The sequence below is a fragment of the Sciurus carolinensis genome, chromosome 3 (genome assembly GCF_902686445.1).
Source record: "Sciurus carolinensis chromosome 3, mSciCar1.2, whole genome shotgun sequence".
In the NCBI taxonomy this organism is placed as follows: Eukaryota; Metazoa; Chordata; class Mammalia; order Rodentia; family Sciuridae; genus Sciurus; species Sciurus carolinensis.
The window spans coordinates 102,870,768-102,895,122 of NC_062215.1; the positions used below are offsets into that span (position 1 = coordinate 102,870,768).

General features: G+C 36.3%; 1 protein-coding gene across 1 annotated transcript in view; it reads right to left on the reverse strand.

The window, feature by feature from the left end:
• Window positions 1–24,355, reverse strand: part of Neb (nebulin) — a 207,364-nt gene that overhangs the window by 74,369 nt on the left and 108,640 nt on the right. Inside the window, 23 exon segments of the mRNA XM_047543863.1 lie at window positions 326–430; window positions 543–647; window positions 1,960–2,271; window positions 2,737–2,844; window positions 2,982–3,083; window positions 3,481–3,579; window positions 4,119–4,223; window positions 4,930–5,241; window positions 5,341–5,445; window positions 8,506–8,610; window positions 8,956–9,159; window positions 11,657–11,968; window positions 12,966–13,073; window positions 13,574–13,678; window positions 14,569–14,772; window positions 15,498–15,809; window positions 18,191–18,298; window positions 19,070–19,174; window positions 20,244–20,447; window positions 21,121–21,432; window positions 21,801–21,908; window positions 22,049–22,153; window positions 23,166–23,369. Coding sequence (XP_047399819.1) covers window positions 326–430; window positions 543–647; window positions 1,960–2,271; window positions 2,737–2,844; window positions 2,982–3,083; window positions 3,481–3,579; window positions 4,119–4,223; window positions 4,930–5,241; window positions 5,341–5,445; window positions 8,506–8,610; window positions 8,956–9,159; window positions 11,657–11,968; window positions 12,966–13,073; window positions 13,574–13,678; window positions 14,569–14,772; window positions 15,498–15,809; window positions 18,191–18,298; window positions 19,070–19,174; window positions 20,244–20,447; window positions 21,121–21,432; window positions 21,801–21,908; window positions 22,049–22,153; window positions 23,166–23,369 — 3,849 coding nt within the window.

Here is a 24,355-nt window from a genome sequence, read left to right on the forward strand (position 1 = left end):
TTACTATACATGTATATTTAAATTTTTAAAAGATCTATCTAGCAACATAATAATCAATCTACATTTAGACATTAAAACTGGTCGAATTTCTGTCCATTTTAACTAATGTAAAAGAATATTCTGGATGAGAATATAGATATCTAAAAGTGGTAGGTACAGTATACTATCCACTAGTGACTTTTAAGACATCTCCCCTAAAGATTATTTTACAATTCACCCCTCTTCCATTTTTTAAAAGCAACCATTTAGAGTTAAACCAATTCATTCAATGATAGACAATTACCTCCTCTGACTATGTATTTCAGTATATCCTGAGCAAACTTACATCACTTTGATTGACTGAGTTAATCTTGGCCAAAACAATCTCTGGAGGATCCACCACACTTGTAAAGTTGGGATAGTTGTCAAGAGCATCTTTCTTATATTTTATCTGCAAAGCAATAGACATAATGAAAACAGGTCTACTACCACAGGGCACCTACCCCTACAAGGCAGGTAAGGAGAACAGGTATCAGGTTCAAAAGGGAAGGGACTTTGCATACCTGATTCACCATTTCTTGGTTCTTTGTCACCCTCACATGTTCTACAGAGTCCAAGGGGATCCAGCCAATGCCGCGAAGCCACTCCAGGTCAGCTTTGTAGATATTCTGAGATTAGGAAGAGAGATGATGGAAGGAAAAATGACTCACAGGAGTATAGACAGAAGATTCCAACAGGTTTTTTTTTTCCCCTCCCCTTTGGAAACTTTAGAAAGATTTCTCTCTAGCGGTTTTTATCTCCTTCATTTAAAAGTGATTTCACCTGAGCAACATTTCTTAAGTTTGTGACTATGTATGAAGCACTGTGCTTGGTGCTTTAAGATATAAGGTTAAGTGCTGTTCAAGTTGGGTTGGGGTGCATTACTTTCAGTGGTGGCTATAAGAAAAGGTTTACCAAGAAAGTGGTACTTCCAGATTGACTTGGTGCATTCAGTTATGCAAAAGTACACAGGGTATTGAGACTAAATGAAGGAAACTACACAAGTAATTGGTAATGTTTTTGTAGGGAAGGGGTAGGGATCTCTCCCAATCTAGTCAAGCCTATCTCTGTCTCCTCGACCACCACCAACTCTCCCCACACCCAGCTCCTGGATCCTCCCAGCCCACCCCAAGCCAAATGAGGAGGTGCTGCTACTCTGATTAAAGTTCCACCACAGTCATTCTGCTGCAGTGAACAGTGAGGTGGGATGTTCAAGTTCAGCATCTATGCTGCAGGCAGGCTTGACTTCCTGTCTCTGTTTTGGTAATGATGAGAAGACTCAGAGAAGATTAGCAACTCTGTGTACCAGAGCAAGTTAAGGTGATGAATTTGCTTCTGCTCCTCCGTTCCAGATGGCTGGGGGCAGGTAAAGATCTTAATTCAGGCTTTGGTGAAAGGTGACCTGTCACATTCTCTGTTCCAAGTTTTTCCAAAGCTTGAGTGAGGGATGCTGGGCCTATTTGCAGCTTAACCAGTAATCTGTTTCTCTTTTGCTTTGATTCCTTACAAGCAACTCTTCATAAAGGCCTCAAGGAACAAGCAGGAATGAGACATCCCTAGGTCCTTGTCTATATGATCACCTAATATTGTCAAAACCCCAACCCAATCTCCATTCTCACCCAGGTCAATTACTGTTTTAAATCAATGATAATTCTCCATGAGAATGTGAATAAGAAGTTGGGTGATGGCAGAAAGGATAGAATTGCAGGCTTTTTTATAAAAAAATTGAAAGTTATTCAGAAGTTTAGTCACTAGGCAAAACTATCAATCAGCTACTGCTCCTGATCTTTCTCTACTTCATATCTGGCCTCGATTCCTTTCTGAGAATAAACGAAGTATTTATGACTTAAAGCTTCAAAGATGGGTGGTTGTGGAATGCTGCTTATCATTCTCAGAGTGTACTACACATTTCTAGATAATGAAGAAACAAAAATCACTTACATCACTCTGTAGGTCATAGGCCTTCCTTGCCTGAATAACATCATTTTGGTCAGGATGACATATCCATTGGTGCAGGTAATTACGGTAATCAATATCACTGACAAGGTTCTGCCCCTGCTTGGCAGCCACAACTGACACCATGTCAGCAGGTATATTGATTTTGGCTTTTGTCTTGTGATAGTCCTCTTTGTAGAGTCTGTCATTCTGAATCTGGCCAGCATGCTCAAACCAAACCAGTTTAGGATCATCTCTCATGGTTGGAACACCAACGTAGTGACCTCTTTGCTTTACATGTTCAGCCTTGTATTTCAGCTGTTGGGAAGAACAGAGATCCCATCAGTGCTGACAAGCACACGAGGCAGAGGGGGCTTGATGATCTTCTAGGGAACATTTGCAAATTCAACCTCCCATTTGACACTCCCTACTTCTAGAACAGATAACCAAAAGCACTGAAATAAATATGAAAAAATTGCTTTTTAAAAAGAAAAATATCATACACTTTAATTCTGAAAATATCTTTATCTGGAGTCCTAGAGATTTTATAGAGGGCAGAGAATATAGGAAAAATTAAAACTCAAACAATAGTTTTTGAAAAAGAAAAAACAAAAAAACAGTGTGGGTGGGAGAAGCAGCCCAAACCCTTAGGAAAACACCAAAAGAGAAACACAAACTCCGGCTCTCAGCAAGCCCACCCAGGTCTACCAGGTTGAAATGAAACATCCCTTATGGGTGACACCCAGCTTTGCAAAGTGCACTTATAACAAGATAACTGATTACCTCACTCTGAACATCACTGGAGTGATGGGCATGAACAAATGGCACCGCATCTGGAGGCAAAATGTAACCTGTGGCTTTCTGTTTCTCCCAGCCTTCCTTGTAGAGGTACTAAAAGACAGAGAGTCACAATTGCAGTTAAATGAGGAGTCGGAAGGCAGAGGTGAGCCATGTGCACAAATTCCCTATGGTTTCTTTACAGTTCTGAATCCCCGTCTGAAGTACCAGGCATCACGGTAAATCCATACCTGGTCCAGTATCCGAGCAGCCTCCTGGGCAGTGTGCAGCAGGGGGGTTTCTGTGAGGGTGTACTTTGACTTGGTAGCATTCCAGTCTTTCCGGTATTTAATCTAAAAGTTATAGGCAAAGGGACAAGTTACTTGATATTAAGAAAGCACTATGATATCCAAGCAATTGCTAGCAACAATCATTTTGTTAATTAAAATATGTATCTTGGGCAGTTATTTCACACTGAGTGTAAGGAGGCAGAAAAGCTTTGGAATGACATCTACATGGTTGCATAATTTTAGGAGGGATGGGAATAGAAAAGACAGTAGAATGAATCAGACCTAACTTGCTTATGTTCATATATGAGTATACCATCAGTGAAACTCCACATCATGCAAACCATATGCATGGGATCCTAATTAGAATAAGTTACACTCCATGTATGTATAATATGTCAAAATACACTCTACAGTCATGTATATCTAAAAAGAACAACAAAAGGAACAGCCATATACTTACATCATCGAGGATTTCACCACTTTGTTTTGCTGTCACATAATCAACTCTGTCATCCACAGGAGTAAAGTTGAGAGTTTCTATTTTTGTGCGATATTTTTTCTATGGGGGAAGAAAATCTTAGTCATAGTCCCTGGTCTTGGTGAACTGGGATTAACTAAATTTAAGGGCCCTCCTCTACTGAGGCACAGAGTACCATATATGAATGGCATCTTCTTGGCAATTTAGTTTGCTTTTTAGCATTTTATTTTTAAACAAATGAGTTGACTTCTTACTCTTCCCACAAGTTTTAAAGTAGCAAGTATGCTTAACTCCCAAAGTCATATAGTTATGTGTATCATAATACTCAATCCATTTTTTTTTCAAGTGGTCAAACTTCTCCCAGTATATTTCTATAGTTGACCAAAGAATTTTTCCTTTTATACAATTCCAAGCATCAATTAATGTACTGGATATTATATTGGGGATATGGTCCTATAATGTGTTAGGAATTCTATAGGATTATTTTGGGAAAATATGTCTGGCTTAAGTTACAGCACTTAAAAATGGTTAGAATTGCTGATTACGGTGACTGAATTTTAGCTCATGTACTTTTGTTCCTTCTCTTGGGAAATGTATTGAATGGCAACATTCTAAAATACCTCGCTGAAGATATCAGCTGCATGTTTGGCGTGATTGACAGAAACAGAATCATTTGGCATCCAACCAATTCCACGTAACCATTCCAAGTCAGCCTTGTAAACAGCCTGTGAAAACATGGCCAGAATGAATTCAATGCCCCTGGTCCTGTTTAGCCTATTCACAAGCCTGATGAAGAAATACAATTTAGACACTCTATAAGGCAAGGATGACATACTCAAGCAGCCAGGGAGGTAATAGGAGAAAATTGATTAGGTAAGGTAGTGTGACAAACTTGAGGGTATTTTTTCTGTTTAACATGAGTGAACTTCAATTCAGTTCTAGGTATTGTTGCCAAAGGCTAATGCGTATCTAGAGCTACAGCTTCTGAATTTTCAGGAGAAATGGTAAATTCTAGATTTCATAAAAACTTCCTGATTTAAAAACCTTGACAACTTAATTCGAAATTTCTCAACAACTGTGTCAACTGAAAAAAACACATCTGTGCCTAGATACTGTCTATGGGCTACCAATATTTTCCTTGATCTAAACCTTAACTGCTGCCTAAATTCTACAGAAATAATATCTTTTCACAGCAGTTTTTGTTTTTTAACCTGATACGTTAACAGATCATTCACACTACTATTTATGTCTTGATACAAAGTCTAGATCTTTTCTGGCTTTAGTGATTTTGATACCATATTAAAAAAATTGAACTAATATCAATTTCTTGGCCATATAGAGATATGAAATGACAAGAAAAGGATTTAATGTCATAAACTCTCTAGGAATCAAAATGATAGAAGAGCTTATGGTATAGTGCAGCCCACTCACATCGCTTTGTAGTTCATAGGCTTTCTTGGCCTGAATCACATCATTCTGGTCAGGCAGGCAGGTCCACTGGTGCAGGTAATTGCGATAATCAATGTCGCTGACCAGAGTCTGGCATTTCTTAGAATGCAAGATGGAGAGCATGTCCGCAGGGCTTTGGAACTTGGTCTTCCATTTGGCCCAATGCAATCGGTACTCTCTTTCATTCTGAAGCTTGCCAGCTATGAGGGCCCACCGGATCTTGTTGTCATCCCTGGCTGTGAGGGTGCCCACGTAGTGTCCCTTCTGCTTCTCATGGTCAAGCTTATATTTATACTGGGGATGGAAAAACAAAGCAGATGGATCACAGCATGCTTTTCTGATGCACCTGGGCACCTGCTTAATAACTGAGAGGGTAAAAAAGGCCACACTCACATCACTGGCAATCTCCCTGGAGGCTTTGGCAGCCTGGATAGGAATGGCATCCAACCGCACATCACAGCTCATCTTCATTTCATCCCAACCCTCACGGTAAATTTTCTAAAGAGGAGAAAAAGTAAGGTATCATTCTAGATTCAAATTTAACAATAACTCCCAGACTCAAGTAGAATTAATACCACAGGGTGCAGAATTGAAGCTCCAGAAATGAAGAACAGTTAAAGAAGAGAAAATAGGTGGAAAAAAAAATCATTCTCTACACCATTGTATTGGGTCATAAAATTATTTGGAGCCCAAATACCTGGGCCTGACAAGACTTCTTTCTTCTTCATTTGAATCATAACCTTGATGGAGTTGTTCAAGGTTATAATTGCATGTATGATGTGATTACTTTTTTTTTTTTTTCCTCGTTAATGGATTGACAGCCTTGGGATAAGTTCAAACATTAATGGGCTATTTTTGAATGTCTTTAATTTAATTCAATTTTTGCAATCTTCAGAATAAGCCCTTTTATATTTGTGAGTTTTTCTTAGCTCTTCTCATATGATTAATAGTACATGTTACTCAGGAATGTTAGATCTGCTAAAGTACAATTGGATGTGATCACTATTTGTTTTGCTTTTTAAAAGAATTTAAAGCAGTGACTGATCTACAGATATTTTAAGATGTATTTAAATTTATATTCATATTTTAATAGATACATTCTATATTGACAATGGTGAAAAGACTCAGAAATAACAGTAATTTTAAATATATAATTTAGAAATCATACCAATTAGTTATGGGCCTCCTATAGTACAAAAAGAGGTGAATTTCAATTATTACAATTTCAGAGCATTTGTGTATCTGAAAAGTGAATGCTTAGATAAGTTTAATAGTTATAAGTATGGTCACGTTTTATATGAATTTTCAGTTAAATTTTTGTTGGAATTTTGGGTGGGTCTATTTTACCAATTAATTTGTTTTCTGTACAAAAGAAAAAGTATTCTCCAAATTTAAATGTATTATACTAGAGGCTATTTAATGCAAAAATATCATTATGTTACCTTTTAATTTTATTCTTTTGCTTTTATCTTATTTTATGACACAGAGTTATATTATTTTACTTGCATAATAAATTTTGTTTATGAGGTCAAATAAACAAATCTAGGCTTGAGAACTAATTTCTTCATCTACTAACTTTGAGACTTTGAGAACATGGGCAAATTCCTTTTGTAAGTCTCAAGTATCTCACCTAAGAAAAGCAAAAAATCAATACTTAAGTAGGTAGTATGGAAATTAGGAGTTGACTTAACATAAATGTGTTTTATTACCATAAAATCATATACAAATATTCTGTGAAAGGTGTGCTTTCTAAACAATGGAAGCAGTTTTAAATAGCAAATTATGTCAAGATTATAACAACAACAATACCATATGTAAAAAAAATGTACATTTTGATTTGCATTCAAATGGGATATTTGATTTCCTCTGAAATGTAAACCATTCTCATTAAAATCTAAAGTTGATAGCTTGATTTTTGGCATAGTTTGGAATACTACGCTAGTCTTATTCATATCAGGATATCAATGGTAAGGTTCTGGTATTTTCAACTGAGAAATTTATCATGCAAAAGTAGCAAATGAGACTTTGCAGAACTCTCCTGCCAAAGATGCCTATGGACTGAATTGAAGAAGAGTCTATGCTGTAGTGAAGAACTGACTGCCTCTTGATTCAACCACTTGACAAGAATTGTACTGCACTATGATGCTAAATCTGGCCTCACCTCCCCAAAGTACATCTATGCCCTAAAATTGTATTGCCTTCCAAACACTGGAAAAAAATTAGTTCCCAAGTAGCTCATTACAGTAGAATTAATGGAAAAGTTAGACACATGGTGAGGAATTTTTGCTTGGCAGGCTCCTTCCCTCAGAAAGATTTTTTATTCTTCTGAAAGGATGTCACATTCCAAACCACTGCACTAAAATAGTATCCCTCTTTTAAGGTCATACTTATTCCATGCAAAAGCAATCTATAATCTATGAAGATGGTACCTCTCTTGAACTTTCTTGAATTGTGTACAAGCCATGTAATTGAATTCTACCTATTAACAGATTTTTCTCCCTGCTAAATGCTCTTGTTTTTTCCAGATCCAAAATGACTTATTCTGCAGTGACTTTATTTCTTTATTTCCAACATTTATCTCTTATTGTTACTCTTAGAATTAAAACTCTCAGTATTACTGAGAAACTTAGCCAGGGAAATGTTAAATAAATGACATTAGGGGGCATCCTAGTTTTAACCCTGGCTTGAATAAGAAGCAGGAGCTTACTTTCAGGGGTAGAGCTCTTGTCTAGCATGTACAAGGCCTTGGATTCAACCTCCAGTACAGTTAAAAAAAAAAAAAAAAGGAAGTAAAAAAAAAAAAAAGCTTACATAATGAGAATGAGTTGGCCTTTGATTTAAGATTTATTTTTTAATCATATCAAGAAAATATTCATTCATCTTATTTGTTAAACTAAGATTTTATTTAAAAAATAATGGGTATTGGATTTTACCACATGCCTTTTAAAATTTAATAAAATAAACACATGGTTTTGCTTTTTGGGCTATTAAATTATTAAGTTTCTGAATATGGAGCTTTTTTGGCAATCCCACATGAGCCCTGGTTGTTTGAAACGTATCATTTGTGCTGCAGATTTTGATTTATTAGCACTTTAAGATTTTCCCCATTATCATTGGTCTACAATTTTCACTTTTGGAACTACCTTTAATAAGTTTTGATGATTGTGATGGCTTTCCTTCTTTTATTAGTCTCCACGGAATGATCCTAGCATTTGAGATGATGAAGGAATGTGTTTAATAACTCTTAATTTTTTGCTATGTTTTCTATTTTTTTTCAGGGGTTGTCATTTCCTAAAAAAATTCCCCATGGACCTGGGTCTTAAAATTCATTTGTATATTTTTATAAAGAACTCTCATAAATATTTCAAATTCAACTGAATCTTTCTTGTTTGGCATCTTTTCATTCTTCCCTCTTCTTTGTCCTTCACCTCTCCCTTTTGTCTTGTTGACATTTGCTCTCCGGTATCTGCTTTTGTCCTCACTCTGGGCGAAGGGCCCATGGCAAGGAGCCATCCCCCAACCCTCTCCAAACAAAACCAAGTCTGCTGTGGTACTTACATTGCTCACATTAAGAGCATTTGCTCTTGCAAGATTGATTTCTGGAGTATCTGGCATTATGTGGATTGAAGTTTTGTCTTTGTCCCAGGCTTCTCTGTACCTTGGCTATGGAAAGAACCAATAACAAAAATTACTTCACAGTTTATATATAATTTTGCTAGTTTCAGGGTACAACTTTTAACCTTTCCTTTGAATCTGATCCAAAATCTTTTCATATTAAAGCCAAATATCTAGAATTTTTTCAATAAGTAATTCAAATTTGATATGATAAAATCCATATTAATACCTTTTATTAATATCTTTTTGTTAAAAATTAATAAGCAAAAATAATACTCAACATTACTTATTAAAATTTTTATCATATTTATCTTGGAAATAGATAACCAGGTTATTTATAATTTATTTATGGTTCAAATTTGATTTTAATAGATGGAAATAAAAGTTACTTACAATACTAATATTTTCAGCATTTGATTTAGCAAGGACAACTTCAGGTGTGTCAACGATACTTGTATACTTGAGATTCACCACAGGTGTTCGGTAGACACTGTCGCATAGGATTTCCTGGGCATTTTTTACTCTCAATATTTCTGGAGACCCTTCTGGCATCCAGCCAATGCCACGTAGCCACTCCAAGTCAGCCTTGTAAATGGCCTGGGAAAGAAAGCAAAGTTAAGTCAAAGCAGGGTTTTGGATTTTCGTGTTATAATAAAATGAAGTTGTTTTTTATAATAAATAATAATTAAAGGCTAGGCATGGTGGCATGTGCCTATAATCCCAGTCACTTAGCAGGTTGAGGCAGGGAAGGTTCACAAGTTCAAAACCAGTCTCAGCAACTGAGTGAGGCCCTAAGTAAGTTAGTGAGAACTTGTTTCAAAATAAGGAAACAAAAAGGGCTGGAGATGTGGTTCAGTGGTAAAGTACCCCTGGGTTCAATCTCCAGTACCAAAAAAAAAAAAAAAAAAAAAAAAAGATTTGCCAAATAATAATTAACTAAAAACAGCAGATCACTACCTGGGTGCAGTGGCACACACCTGTAATCTCAGTGAGGCTCAGGTAGGAGAATTGTTAAATTCCAGGCCAGCCTGGACAACTTAGTGAGACCCTGTCTCTAAATAAAATAAAAAGGGTTGGGTAGAGCACTTCTCCAGGAAGCATGAGACCCTGGGCTTGATCCCCAGTATCACTGGAAAAAGAAAAAAATATCAAAAAATTTAAAAACCCAGAGCACTGCCTGATGATGTAATCCCTCACACACACAGCATTGTTTTCTTTTGCTTTGTTTTTTTGTGCATATGTATTGGAGTGCCTATGCACATTCTAAAAGTTGGAATGACGTGGAAGTAGCTCTTCACTGGGGGGTATGCATGGATGATTTTTGACAAATATTTAGGTAATCATTATACCAGACATTGCAGACTTTAAAAGCAATAATAATGGGATCTCTAGTAAGTTCTCTATATGACAGTCAAAATAAGCTTGTCAAAATTCCTTATTTAAATCTATTGTCACAATATTCTGCTTATCTTTCAGTTTCCCATTGTTTAAGGATGAAGATCAAAATCCTTGACATGGACTAGGAGGAGATGGATGGTTTGGCATCAGTCCCTACATCCAGTCTCAGGCTTCCCTTCACCCTGTGCTTCTGATGGTGCTGCCATTGTAGTTTGTACGAGCCCCCTTTGCATGTATTAATCCTATAAGTGTCCTCCTCTACCTTCTTCTGCTCTCATCCTACAATTAACTCTTTCAACAAAGAGCTTTGGAGAAAGCACTGACCTCGTTTTTCTTGGGATCATGGAACACTCTCAGTCATCCATCCCATTGTTTTTTCACTGGTATTTTGTAATTAACTAACATCTAGTTCTATGTTATCAACCTCAGGAGCTATGTCTTTTTTTTTTTTTGCTTCCCATATGTTCACCACTGTATATTGTGCTAGTACAATATCTGATTTTTTAAAAGGATGATTAAGAATTTATAGCTGAGCAGGTAGCACCTGCCTATAGTTCCAGCTATTTGGGAGGCTGGACCATAACTTGAGCCCAGGAGTTAGAAACCAACCTGGGTTATATAGTGAAACTTTCATTCAGAAAAAATAATTCAATCACCAGTCTCTACTACTGAGTCACAACTGGGTTTTCTTGATCTAAGATAGCATCTTACTTTTAATTGGAGTTTGCAAATTCTTGGTTATCTACATCTGCTTCCTCACATATAGGTAAAAGGTTAAGCAGATAAAAATTTTCTATGTTAAACACCAGTTATTAATCTTATTAAAAGTCATTGTGTTGCTTAGAAATGGTATTTTAATTGTTAGTTATGGAATACAAATATCAGGCCAAAATGGTAATAAGGGGAATGAAAAATATTAGAATATCTCTACCTCTTAAAAGAAGAATGACATATTTTAGTGTTTAAAATATGATGGCTCTCCAAAATTCAGAAGAAGGAATTCTCAAAAAAGATAACATACAAATTCCCCTCTCTGATTTCCTTGTAAGAATTTGATTGATGTGCATGCCTTATTTATGAATGTGGTTCATACAAATGAAGAGACTGCAGTTCTTTAAAAACTGGTCTACCTCCATCACTTGACAATTCAAGAGCTGAACCAACTTGCCTGCAATAAACTCATTTATTATTAAAAAATAAATCTCCTGAAGTATAAGGAAACCAAGCTCAGATAGTTAAAAGAAGGTGTCCATTCTATATAAAAAATAAATAACCTTATGAAATCCATCATTTCTAAAAGATTGAATGGGCATAAGATATGAATATATCTAAAAATGGCTTAGTAAATTAATGAAACACTACACCATGAAGAACATCCAGATAAGGGAAACAAGTAAATTTAGAGCATGACACTAACCTCTGAAATTAATTTCTGTCCCCCTTTATAGTTGAAGGACCAAGTATTTTTTATAGATTTAATGAACTACAAATCTATATCTTTCTGAATAGAAAGATTCTGGTAATAACTTAAATGAAGATGAAAATTTTTCTAAATTAATTTAACAGTAAAGTAGGCAATCAAATTTGGTAAAATACTAAAGGAAAGTGTCTATATTGGGAGAGATGTTTTCCACAGCATTGGAAGGAGTCGCGGTACCAAGCCATAGAAGCCTGTCTTCGTGCGGGACCTACTTACATCACTCTGCAGGTCATAAGCTTTCCTGGCTTGGATCACATCATTCTGATCAGGAAAGCAAGACCACTGGTGCAGGTATTGACGATAGTCCACGTCACTTGCTAATGCCTGGCCTTCTTTGGCAGCATTGATGGATACCATGTCCACTGGGATAGAGATTTTGGCCTTGTGATCATTGTAGGCTTTTTTGTACAGCCTATCATTCTGCATCTTCAACACATTTGCTGCCCAAACAAGTTTTGGATCTTCCTTGGCATTGCGACATCCAATGTAATGGCCTTTCTGCTTCTCATAAGCAGTCTTGTACAGATACTGGTAGATGTGAACAGAAAAAAAGGGTTTTTCCAAATTCACTTTTCTCTAGATAGCTATTGAGTATAATTCCACCTTGCTTAGATTACCTTTTATACACTGTTTTTTCTTTAAATTCATGCTATAAATTTTATACTTTTTGTTACATTGGCTGTCTTCTATATGTACATGTTTAAAAATATTATGAGTAATTCTAAGTCAAGAACTGTGCTTCTGGATCATCTCTCAGTACAGTCCAATCCAGCATTCCCCAAACATTAGTCAGTGTTTACTATCTTCAGATGTTTTGCCACAAACAAGAACAACCTACACTTCATATTCCTTTAAGTCAAAATGATTCTTTGTTTAACTAAATGTATTCTTAAATTATAAACTTGTTTTTAAAATTTCATTTAAAATTTAAAACCCAATCTAAATGGAGGATATCAATATTTATTTATTTATTTATTCATTTTTATTATTTTTATTTAGCTTTTAATTTTTTACAGACTGCATTTTGATTCATTGTACAAAAATGGGGTACATAATTTCATTTCTATGGTTGTACAATAATCGATATTTTTATAGCACATATTAAAACAGCCATGTAACTATTTGAAAAAATACTTGAACATGTACTGCATAAAATTATCTCAGGAACCATAAATAGTATGGGTGGCACACTTTGTGTACCAACAGAATTCTCTGTACCCATTATATCTCCAGGTCCTATATACTTACTGATCCTGAGATTTCTGGGGAAAAATAAACTGTATTTAAACATAAGAATTGCAGAACCAAGCATAGACACAGGGACTTGCCAAATTGCTGTATGAGTTATACTGGAATTTGAGATTTTAAAACAATATACTACTAATATATTACTAATATATTAATATAATGATATAGTAATAATATAATATAAATGTACTAATAATAATCTGCATTCTATTTAAATATAATTCCTGGGTGTCTACTAGTTAGTGTTTGTTAAGACTTGGCAAGGAAGAGTTCTTACATCACTGGCGATATCCCTGGAAGCCTTGGCATGCTGGATCCCAATGGCATCTGCTCGAATGTCATAGCCAGTCATCTTGACATCTTCCCAAGCTTTCTGATACTGTTTCTGTGAATTGAGTGTGCAATGCCACAGTCAGTCTGAAGGGAGGCGCTACTGAGTCATCATTACTTCTGTTCAAGAATAGCTATTAACAGGCTGACCATTAATCTTTCCTTAAGATTCATAAGGTAGAATAATTTCATATTGAACTTGAGTTTAAGTACATTTTTAATGACATTTAGAAAAGAAATCTCAATTTTTTTTAAAAGACAGAAATTTAGGAGACAGAAAATCTAGCTTTTAAAAGGAAAAAGCAATGATGGGCCACTCTAAAGGAAAACTCAATATTATTATCCATGCATCTTAGTTTTCTTCCTTCCAATAGAAATAGCAATGCACATCTCTACATTATAAAAATACACAGAGACCAACATAACTACTTGTCATTAGCTAAAACACTAGAAATAAAAAGAATGGTGGGAAAATGTTTTGGGGCAAAGCTTTTGATAAAAGGTTTAGCTAGGCAGTGAGCACACTGTCAAGCAGATGACCATGCTGTGTCTTACATTGCTAATCTGGATGGCATTGAGTTTGGACTGCAGCATCAGCGGGGTGTCAGCTGGTACATTCACATTAGCCTTCTCTTTGTCCCAGGCATCACGATACCGTGGCTGGTTAAAAAAAAAAAAAAATTGAGGTGGTTGATTAGTAAATAAGTTAGTTATCACATGAATAAAATGTTAAATAAAATTTAAAACTTACCTTTGGATATTTCCTAATTTAAAATGTAGATCCTGTTTTGCCTTCATTATGCTTATTTTTATTGTTGTTTTGTACTGGGGGTTGAACCCAGGGCATTTACTACTGAGCTACATCCTCTGACCTTTTTAATTTGTATTTTGAGACAGGGTCTTGCTAAATTTCCCAGGCTGGCCTTCAACTTGCAGTCCTCCTGCCTCAGCCTCTTAATTGCTGGAATTGCAGGTATATGCCACTATGCCTGGCTCATTTTGTGACTGTTATTTAAAAGGTACCAAAAGTAACTTCAAGAACACATTTGTATGTGATGAAACATAAGTTTAAAATGAGTCAGAAATACAGTAGTAAAATTATCCTTTTCCATATACTCACATTTAATTATCTGGCAAATAAGTCCACCTTGCGGGAAAACTATGATTATTACATTGCTAGTCAGGACCTTTCTTTCTTGTTACAAATAGCTGCCATAATATCTAATACTTGTCCTTGAACTTCTCAGCCTATTTCATGATTGAATAGTCAAAAAAGGTGAGAATTTTGTGATTATGCTATCGAATGGTGAACCTGTATTATAGTTTGGATTTCAAAATGTGATTTAAATATATCAGACTCTGGACCCACATGTGTTGACCAAAAGACATATCAAAGCAAATGAAATCTAGAGACAGCTAACTGATTGACAACATAAATGGATACATTTTTGTTCAAATCTTAATGCTGGTATTGGCAGTTTGCAACTCACATTTAGAATTCTTCTAGATAATTCTTCAATTTGTCTGAGAAGGTCACCAACCTAGCTTACCTCGCTGATCTGTAGAGCATTGGTCTTTGCCAGGACCACCTCTGGTGTATCAACAATGCTGGTGAATTTGAGGGCCTCTGGTCTTGTACGATATAACCTTTCATTTAAGAGATTCTGCGCGTTTTTCACTCTCATCACATCCACAGAACCCTCTGCCAACCATCCGATACCCTTCATCCATTCCAGGTCTGATTTGTATATGTTCTACATGGAGGAGAGGAACATACAGGAGGGAAGAAACAAATTTACCTACAGAGTTTGATACTTGCAAACCACCTCCAGACTCAATCAGCGGGGCAACTAATCCATAGAATTCAAGGATAACTTTAAACGTTAAAATGTAGGTGTTATGTCTCTGCCACTCATCTCTAGGAAAAGCTCACAATATTCTACAGGAATTGGAGCGGGGCTCACAAGTGATACTTGTTAGAATGACAGAAATGGCACAAATTTTTTTTCTATTCTAGGTTGAGCTTCTGTGCTCACTTGAAGTCTGTCTTTTATGTATCTCTGGGAAAAACATCTGTAGGAATTTTAGAGAAAATGATCCTTAGATGTATATATAATGAGAAAAAAACCCCACCTCTATCTATATTTATCTGTGTGCCAGATAAACTTGAAGTTCAATATTTCCCTATGCTTTTATCTATTTCTGAAATTAGACATCTTATCATGCAAAGGTAATAGAACAGAACAGCTAGGATTGAAGTTCTCTACCTAATTACCAGTCTGGTTTTCATCTTGGTGTATAAGGTCCTACTTCTATAAGAAAGAATCCTTCCTAAGAAAGAAAATGTTTGAAAAGATTCTATTACCATGAATTATACAGGATACTTCAGGTTCTATTAAGATTACCATTTAAATTAAGCCTCTAGAGAATACGCTGTGATTAAACACATCTCCCCAGAATCAGATGATGATATACGCACATCGCTCTGCAGTTCGTAGGCTTTCTTGGCCTGGATCACATCATTCTGATCTGGCAGACATGTCCATTGGTGCAGATAATTGCGATAATCAACGTCGCTAACCAGGACCTGGCATTTCTTGGCTTGAACAATTGACATCATATCCAAGGGTGTATTGTGAATTCCCTTAGATTTCTCATAAGCTTTCTTGTACTCTCTGTCACTCTGGATCTTGGCAGCATGTATAGACCATACCAACTTGGGGTCATCTTGGAGGCTGCGGAAACCCACGTGGTGGCCTAGCTGCTTACGGTAGCCTTCTTTGTATTTGTACTAAAGTTGTGAAAAAACAGATTTGAAAAAAAAAAAAGTATGAAAATAATGTACTGAGAATTTTTCTTTAAATGATTTCAGGATATTTTCTTTTCTTATTTTTAAATATTTATTTAATTGTTGGTGAACTTTATTTATTTATTTATTTATTTATATGTGGTACTGAGTATCAAACCCAGTGCCTCACACATACCAAGCAAGTGCTCTACTGACTGAGCCACAACCCCAGCTCTGAGGATGTTTTCTTAACCTGAATGTAAATTAGCTCAACACTGGCAGTTATTATGTATTTCCGTTCACTTTAAAGAAATTAGGACAATTTTAGGTAGTTTCTTAGAGGAAATGAATAGATCAGAAAGGAAATAGCATGACAACAAGAATAAAAAATAATAGGTAAACTATTATTTGTTCCCCAAAGGCTCTTGTGTGGAAGGCCTGGTCTCTAGTGTAGCAATGTTTGTAGAAGTAGCACTTGGGAAGTGAAAAGATCAGAAGTACTCTAACTTCATCAGTGGATTAATTCATGGATGGATTCATAACTGAAGGTGGGGGAAACTGTAGCAGTTGGGACCTATTTGAAGGTAACGGGTCCTTGGGGGTGTGTCACTGGGAATACTACATCTTGTCCCCAGCCCTATTCTCGGCTTCCTAGCCCCCATGAGGTAAGAGTTTTGATCTACCATCACTCACCATCATGATGCTCTGCCTTATAAGCCGCAGATATGGGGCCAGCCAATACCGACTGAAACCTCTGAAACCATGAGCCAAAATAAATCTTTCTTCCTTTAAGTTGATTTCTTAGGCATTTTGTCACAGTGATAGAAAACAGACTAACACACTCACATTTATTAAGCCATCACTGTATGTCACACACTATTATAAGAACTTCAAATGAGTTAGGTTGATCCATATGAAACTGTTGAGTGTTTTAGTTAAAAATTGTTGAATGGTGGCAATTACACAATGTCTCTAAGAGGAATATACTATTTTTAATTTTTTTTAAGTACTAGGGATTGAACTCAGAAGCCAGCTATCACTGAGCTACACCCCCAGTTCTTTATATTTTTTCTAAGTTGCCCAGGCTGGCCTTGAACTTATGATCCTCCTGCCTAAGCCTTCCATGTAGCTGGGATTACAAGTGTGTGCCACTATGCCAAGTAATACTATTATTATCCTATACTTTAGTTGGAAGAAATAAGGCACAGTGAGGGTAACCAAAGTTGCCTGGAAAGTGGAACATAAGGTCAGATGGTCTCCCAAGAGCACTGAAGATATCTCAGGCAGAGAAAAGTCATGCATGTGGTTTTGGAGATAGAAAAGAAATACACACATTTCAGGGACAGAAAGCAAGATTGTTGACTTGAATCAGAAAATGACAATTAAAGATCTGTGGACTAGATTTTCCATCAGATGAGCATCTGAGAACAAAAATGGTGTCCTTTTCTTTCGTGCATTGGACAAGATAGGGAAGTGAACCAGCTGTGGCTATTGGTTACTGAACATAAAAATGAGGAATAAGAAGGAGGTAACAGCTGGATACATGAGATTAAAAAATAAATAAACAGTGTCTTAAAGATTTGAGCCTGAGAATAGGAACAGACTTGGTAGGATAATCATTTTGACTAATAGTTTTAAAATTAGTGTCAAGTGAACTTGAAAACATTACTAAAAGTATTCTACATAAGCCTTCAGTATAAAATGTTTAATATAAATGTGAGTTCAGTCATTAAGTCTTAAATGAAACTATCATCTTTTTTCTTTTTCTTTTTCTTTTTTTTATGGTGGTACTGGGGATTGAACCCAGGGCCTTTTTCATGCTAGGCAAGCACTCTACCAACTGATCTATATCCCCAGCCCCTATCTACTTTTATATTGTGGAGAATGTCAGAAATATTTGGGGGATAAAATGCACTGTATTCATTTCTGAATTCTTCCCAAATTTCCTAAGGATTTTCCATGATACTCTATTTCAACTTAGAAACAATGCAGAAATTATATATAATTTATATATAATCTAAAAATGTTTCCAATATATGTTTATGATGGTTAATTTGATGTGCCAATTTGGCCATGGTACTCAGATATTTAGTCAAATATTATATTGAATGTTTCTGTTAAAGTAATTTTCAGGTAAGATTTATATTAGATTTATATATATACATATGTATATACACACATGTACATACATATGTATATATTTATATATAGTTAAGGTCAACGTAAATGTGGTTTATATCCCACTTAGTATTTTTAACTAAGAGAAAGTTTTTAATACAAGACAAAATGTAATTGCATGAATTAAAAAAGACAAAATTCTTGAAAAACAGTCTCCCCATTTGTTTTATAGAAGAGAAGAATCACAAGAAATTGGGGGAAGTTACCTCACTAGCAATTTCTCTGGAGGCTTTGGCATGTTTGATTTCAATGGCATCTGCTCTTAAGTCATAGCCTTTCTGCTTGGCTTCGTCCCAGTCTTTCTGGTAGAGTTTCTATTGAAGGAAAACATAGAAGGCAGCATAAGGAAAAAGCACCCATTTCTGAATTATTTTTATTGTTGGCTGTTTACTTTGTACAGCATAGGATAATTTTTAAGCTAAATATCTAACTCTATTAATGTTTGAATATTTATACTCATCATAATATGGTAAGTGCTTGAAAATATCCCACAATACAGGACAGGGAAACTAAAAGTCAACATAAAACCTGAGAACCTTTATCAAAGTACCAGATAAGACTAGACAAGATTTTTTTCCTAACTTTGCTCTTTGACTCATCAGAAGTTTCTGCTAAAGATATGAGACACAGATATCATCAAATGTAACTAAAAATTATCTTTTGACTTTCACATGGCTTTGAAATGTCAAACAATAAAGTTCTGGAGCACTCAAAAGACCTAACAAGATAACAGACACTGTTGAGAGTCAAGAGGCACTTGGTATTGTTCCCAATGAATACATAAGAAACTGAGCCACAACCACTGGATAGAGGAGGATGGTATCAAGGTTGAAAGGAGATCACCAATAGGACTCAGGTATTCCAACTCCTGCAGTCTAGGCACCTAGTCATGTATCTATGATAACATTTAAAGGAGAATTTACATTCATTTGCTTTGGGAATGATAGCTAAAGAAAACAAAATCTAGCACTGAAAGCCATGAACATTTCTAAGGTTGGTAATTTGTCCATTATAACACACGCCATAAGCTGACAGACACGGTCAGTCCCACAAAGGCCTTTACAGTTCGTATTTACAGTACTTACATTGCTAATTTGCAAGGCATTAATTTGGGCCTGCAGCATAACTGGGGTATCTGAAGGAATGTTGATGTTGGTTTTATCTTTATTCCAGGCTTCTTGATATAGTCTCTGTGGAGAGAAGGGGAATATTTAATTCAGTGATAAAGAATGGATATTTGAAATATTAAGCCTTAGCAACTATTTTATCTGGAAAAATGTTTCCAAAATATGTTTATGATGGTTAATTTGATGTGCCAACTTGGTCAGGCAATGGTACTCAGATATTTAGTCAGATATTATTCTGAATGTTTGTTAAAGTAACTTTCAGATAAGATTAAGATTTATATCGAGAGACTTTAAACAAAGCAGAGTGCCCTCCATAATTGAGTGGGTGATCATACAATCAATTGAAGGTCCTTAACAGTCTGAAATCCCTAAGCAAGAAGGAATTCTTTCAGCAAACTGTCTTTGAACTTGAACTGCCACTCTTCCCTGGATCTCAAACCTGCCGGTCTGCCTTGTAGATTTTGGAATTGCCAGACTGCACCATTGCATGTGTCAGTTCTTTAAAATCTCATTCCTTTCTCTCTATGTCCATAAATGCATTTATATATACTTTGTATAGGATATGTTTCTTAGGGAGTCCTGACTCACAATGCTATACCATTTATTATATAACATCATGTTTCATGTCTTATTATTAATAGGAATTACATATTTATTTCCTTGAACTATTGAGAGTTTTTTTGTTTTTTTTTTTTTTTTGTACCAGGGATTGAATCCAAGGGTCCTTAACCACTGAGTCACATCCTCAGACCTTTGTATGTTTTATTTTGAGAGCGGATCCTGCTAAGTTGCTTAGGGTCTCCCCAAGTTACTGAGGCTGGCTTTGAACTTGTGATCCTCCTGCCTCAGCCTCCAAGTCACTGGGATTACAGGCATGTGCCACCACACCTGACCTTATCATTGAGAGATATTTTTCATTTTAGTGCTTCAAAGTCTGCATGTGGGAGCGGAAGGCACATTGCATTTATCAGAGTTCTGCTTTTCAAGTGCCTTTACTAAACTTGTCCAGTGACTCTCAGATCTGCCCATCACTGTAATTCATAGAAGGCAGCATGTACTTACTCAGTTTCATGGCCATTATCTGAACACATAATCCAGAAAAATGAAAGCTTGGTAGTAAGATGATTCTTACCTCACTCATTTGCAGAGAATTGGCTTTTGCCAGGACAATTTCGGGAGTGTCAACAATGGAGGTGAATTTCAAGGCTTCTGGTCGCGTCCTATAGAGCCTTTCATTCACAAGGTCCTGTGCTCCCTTTACTCTGGTCATTTCTACGGAGCCTTCTGGCATCCAGCCAATGCCACGCAGCCATTCCAGGTCTGCTTTATACACACTCTGCAAAGAGAGTAAACAAAACATTGTTCCAAGTGTTGGACTCATTCGGCCCTTAATTGAAAAATAAAGTGGAGCGGGTGATGAGCACTGGAGGTGGTAGTTCTAAAAAGGTAAGCCCTAAGATCTTACATTATCTAGGTTTATATGTTGATAACAAAAGTCATTTGTAAAACCAAATTATTTCTACGAGCCACAAATAATAAACACCACTATTAAAGAATTCCATGATATAATCATTTGATATTTCCAAAAGTTTTATAATTGAAAAAATTTTAATGGAAAAATTTACTGAATCTTATTGCATTTTTAATCCTGTAATAACTGATCAAATGAAATACTATTTAGTATTTGGATCTGGCATAACAGTGGCAATTATTTTAAAAATACTCAACTGTTTTATATTTATTTGAAATATATCTTCATTGCCAGAAATTACAAATGACATAAGAAAACAGTTTTGAATCAAGACCAGGAAATAAAGGACATGACTTCATCTCTCTATGTTGCTTCCCATGCCATAATGCCTAAACAGGAGTTTTATATTAATGTGAATGGTGTCTCCCCACCCTGCCCGGGCTATGCCGTGCATGGCTCTTTGTCCACAGAGGCATACTGGACAATTCACAAATCTATGCCTTTTCATTCCTTCTTTCCCAAAGCGCAAGTCACATACATCACTCTGCAGGTCATAGGCCTTCTTTGCTTGGATGATGTCGTTCTGATCAGGTAAGCAGGTCCAGTGGTGCAGGTAGTTGCGATAATCAACATCACTGACCAGAGTCTGGCATTTCTTGGCCAGCAAGATGCCCAACATGTCCACTGGGCTAGTGAACTTGGTCTTCCACTTCTGAAAGTCCTTTTTGTACTCAAGTTCACTGTGAATCTTCCCTGCATGTATGGCACACATAATCCTGGGATCATCTTCGATGCTCTGGGCTCCAATGTGGTGGCCTTTCTGTTTCTCATATGCTTCCTTGTATTTGTACTAAATTGCCAGAAATACGGATTCAGACATTTAGTTTTAGGACCATACTTATGGTGAGAATTACAGACAATATGAAATGGGCAAGGATTTTATACCTCAAACATTTTGACATCTATGGGCAATTTTATGTTATCTTTTAACACAATAATAAAAATAATCATATATTTTCATTGATGGGAACTTTCCCTGCAGCAACTTTGACTCAAATTATAAAAGGTATTTTTCTTCTCTATGACGAGGGAAAGATCTTGCAAGATAGGAAGCAAGACCAGAGGCATGTGGGAGCAATTAGAATATGTGGTCCATCAGCCACACTTTGGATTATTCAGCAGTGTGGGGACCAAGGGAGTTAGGTGGAAGGTACTCACATCACTGGCAATGTCCCTAGAGGCCTTGGCACTTTTGATGGAAATAGCATCTTCTCTCAGATCATAGTCCTTCATCTTTGATTCATCCCATCCCTTAGTATAAAGTTTCTAGTGGAAGATGAAACATAACAGAAAATAAAAGTGTTTTAGGAAGCTAAAAGGCCAATTTTAGAGAAGAAATCATTAAGGTAGAGAAAGCATTTTAATGACTTCTAGAAAACATAGATGACAATCAGGAAATCTCTTACTTGGCTGATATTGGCAGAATTGCTCTTTGCCAGCAGGATTTCTGGGGTGTCCGGCATCACGTGGATGGAGGCTTTGTCAGCATCCCAAGCTTCTGTGTATAAATGCTACAGGAGAGTGGGGAAGAATAGAACCTTCTGTGAAATCCAGTTATCATCCAATTTAACTACAAAATCAATTCTTTTAAGGTTATTTGGAGGTAGGGGGAGGAAAAGGGTAGTGGAGAATAAAACAGGGCAATATTTAAACAGCTACACCGTAGTTTCACAGCTAATGTAAAGGTCTAATTATGAATTCTTTTAATCCAGTGAATCACAAGCTTCCTCTTAGGTCCTCAGAGGCAAATCTGGTGATAGAGCATATGATATAGTAGGAATCCTGAGACATCAGAGTTTATCTCAAGTTCAAACTCAACTTCACTCTTTATAACTTGTGCAATCTTCAGAATGGTACAAAACTCCTCAAATTTCTCACTTCTAAGAGGGGAATACTCATATCTTCTTTCTTGAATATTTTAAAGGATTAGCCATATATATAAAATGCCTGAACCATAGTAGGTTCTCAATTTTTTTTTCCTTTTGGTGTTTCCTATTATTATTTTCGTGGTTGCTGTTAATGAGCATGCAATAAAATAGTTTCTGGAGTTTTATACCCCAAACTGAATTCTGCTATCAGAGAGTCATTTTTTAAAGTAGATTTCTACAACCTAAGTTGGAAAAGCAACTAATTTGAGTTGGGCTCTAGCCCTATGATGAAACACCATGTTGCTTGACTTATATTCTTTATTAGATGGACAGAGTAAACCAACAGCCTGAGTCTGCTCTGCCTAGGGGAGTTTGCAGGGAAAGGCGATGCACTTGTGGTATCACTAGGTGATAGCCCAGGAGGGCATGTGCCGCACTTGGAGAAATCACTTGGGGCTGTGTTTTCACAGGCACACAGGGAATTAGAGGGTATGGTTTGAGACAGTGTAGAGAGTCAGTCAGAGGCCAAGCAGAAACTCAGTTGAAGGCCTGCATGAAAATCAGGTCCATTCCACCTCCTTTTCCTGGTGTCACTTTCTGCTCCACAAGCCAAGTCCATTACGACTCTGGCAACAGGAAGCAGGTGATGACTCACCTTGCTCATTGTGAGGGCATTATTCTTTGCCAGGACAATTTCCGGGGTGTCTGGGATGCATGTGAATTTGAGCTGGTTTGCAGGCTGGCGGTACTTCCTGTCACTCAGGATTTCTCCAGCTCTCTTAACCTTCTCCACCTCAACAGAGCCGATCGGAACCCATCCAATGCCTCTCAGCCACTCAAGATCAGCCTTGTAAATAGCCTGAAAATGAAATAATGCCAAATATTTAGATATTACCTAAGGATCCTGGTGCCTGAGTTTGAGTTTTCTATTTATTTATGAATGAATGACAGGGTCTAACTGCCCAGGCTAGCCTTGAACTTGTGGTCCTCCTGCTTTAGTCTCCCAAGTTGCCGGGATTGCAGGCCTGTGCCACCACACATAGCTCAATCTTGATTAAACATATAAAGACAATTTATAATTCTGAAACTTATTTGTGTAAGTTTCTAGGAAGATCCCCAGGATTGCCTTACTTTGTTTAGAATAGCGGGTCAAATGCCTTGTCTTTGAAAGTAGTCAATATTTGGCTTTTTAATGACTCATAAAATCTCTTTAATAATGTTATTTCAGTGACACAAAACCACTTTAAGGAAATTAGCACCTGCCTCCTGAAACAGGAATAATACTGTTAGAATTCGGTGGGTTCCTATCTTATGGGCAGTAGCCTTCATAGCCAGTCATGTGATATATGCAAAGGATGAAAGCTAGTGATCAACCATTTGTGAACTGATGTGTTTTCTGGGGACAATGAAAATGGCATTTTTATTCATATGATTCTATGTGCATGTTTCTAAGTCAAAGAATAAATATCTTTTTACTTTTATTTAAGTTCCTTCTTCTGTCTTAGAATTCAAGTAAAAAGGCATTTTATCCCTTTCATTTTCTTCCTTGAACTTAAATAATTGGTTATAGAATTTTTTCATAAATAAGGATAACAATTCTTATTGAATATTCCTTGAACTTAAGTAATTGACTATAGAAGACTTTTTTTCATAAATCAGGATAACAATTCTTATTGAATATTTTTGGGGAAACATTTTTTAAAACAATGCCATTACTGTTACTATTCTTCTAAAAGTGACTAGTCAGAGCCTGATGAAAACATGGAGCTACAATACCAATAAGGTAGTATTTGAATCTATGACACAAAACATTTAGAACCCCCTTTATTAAGACTTTTAAGCACA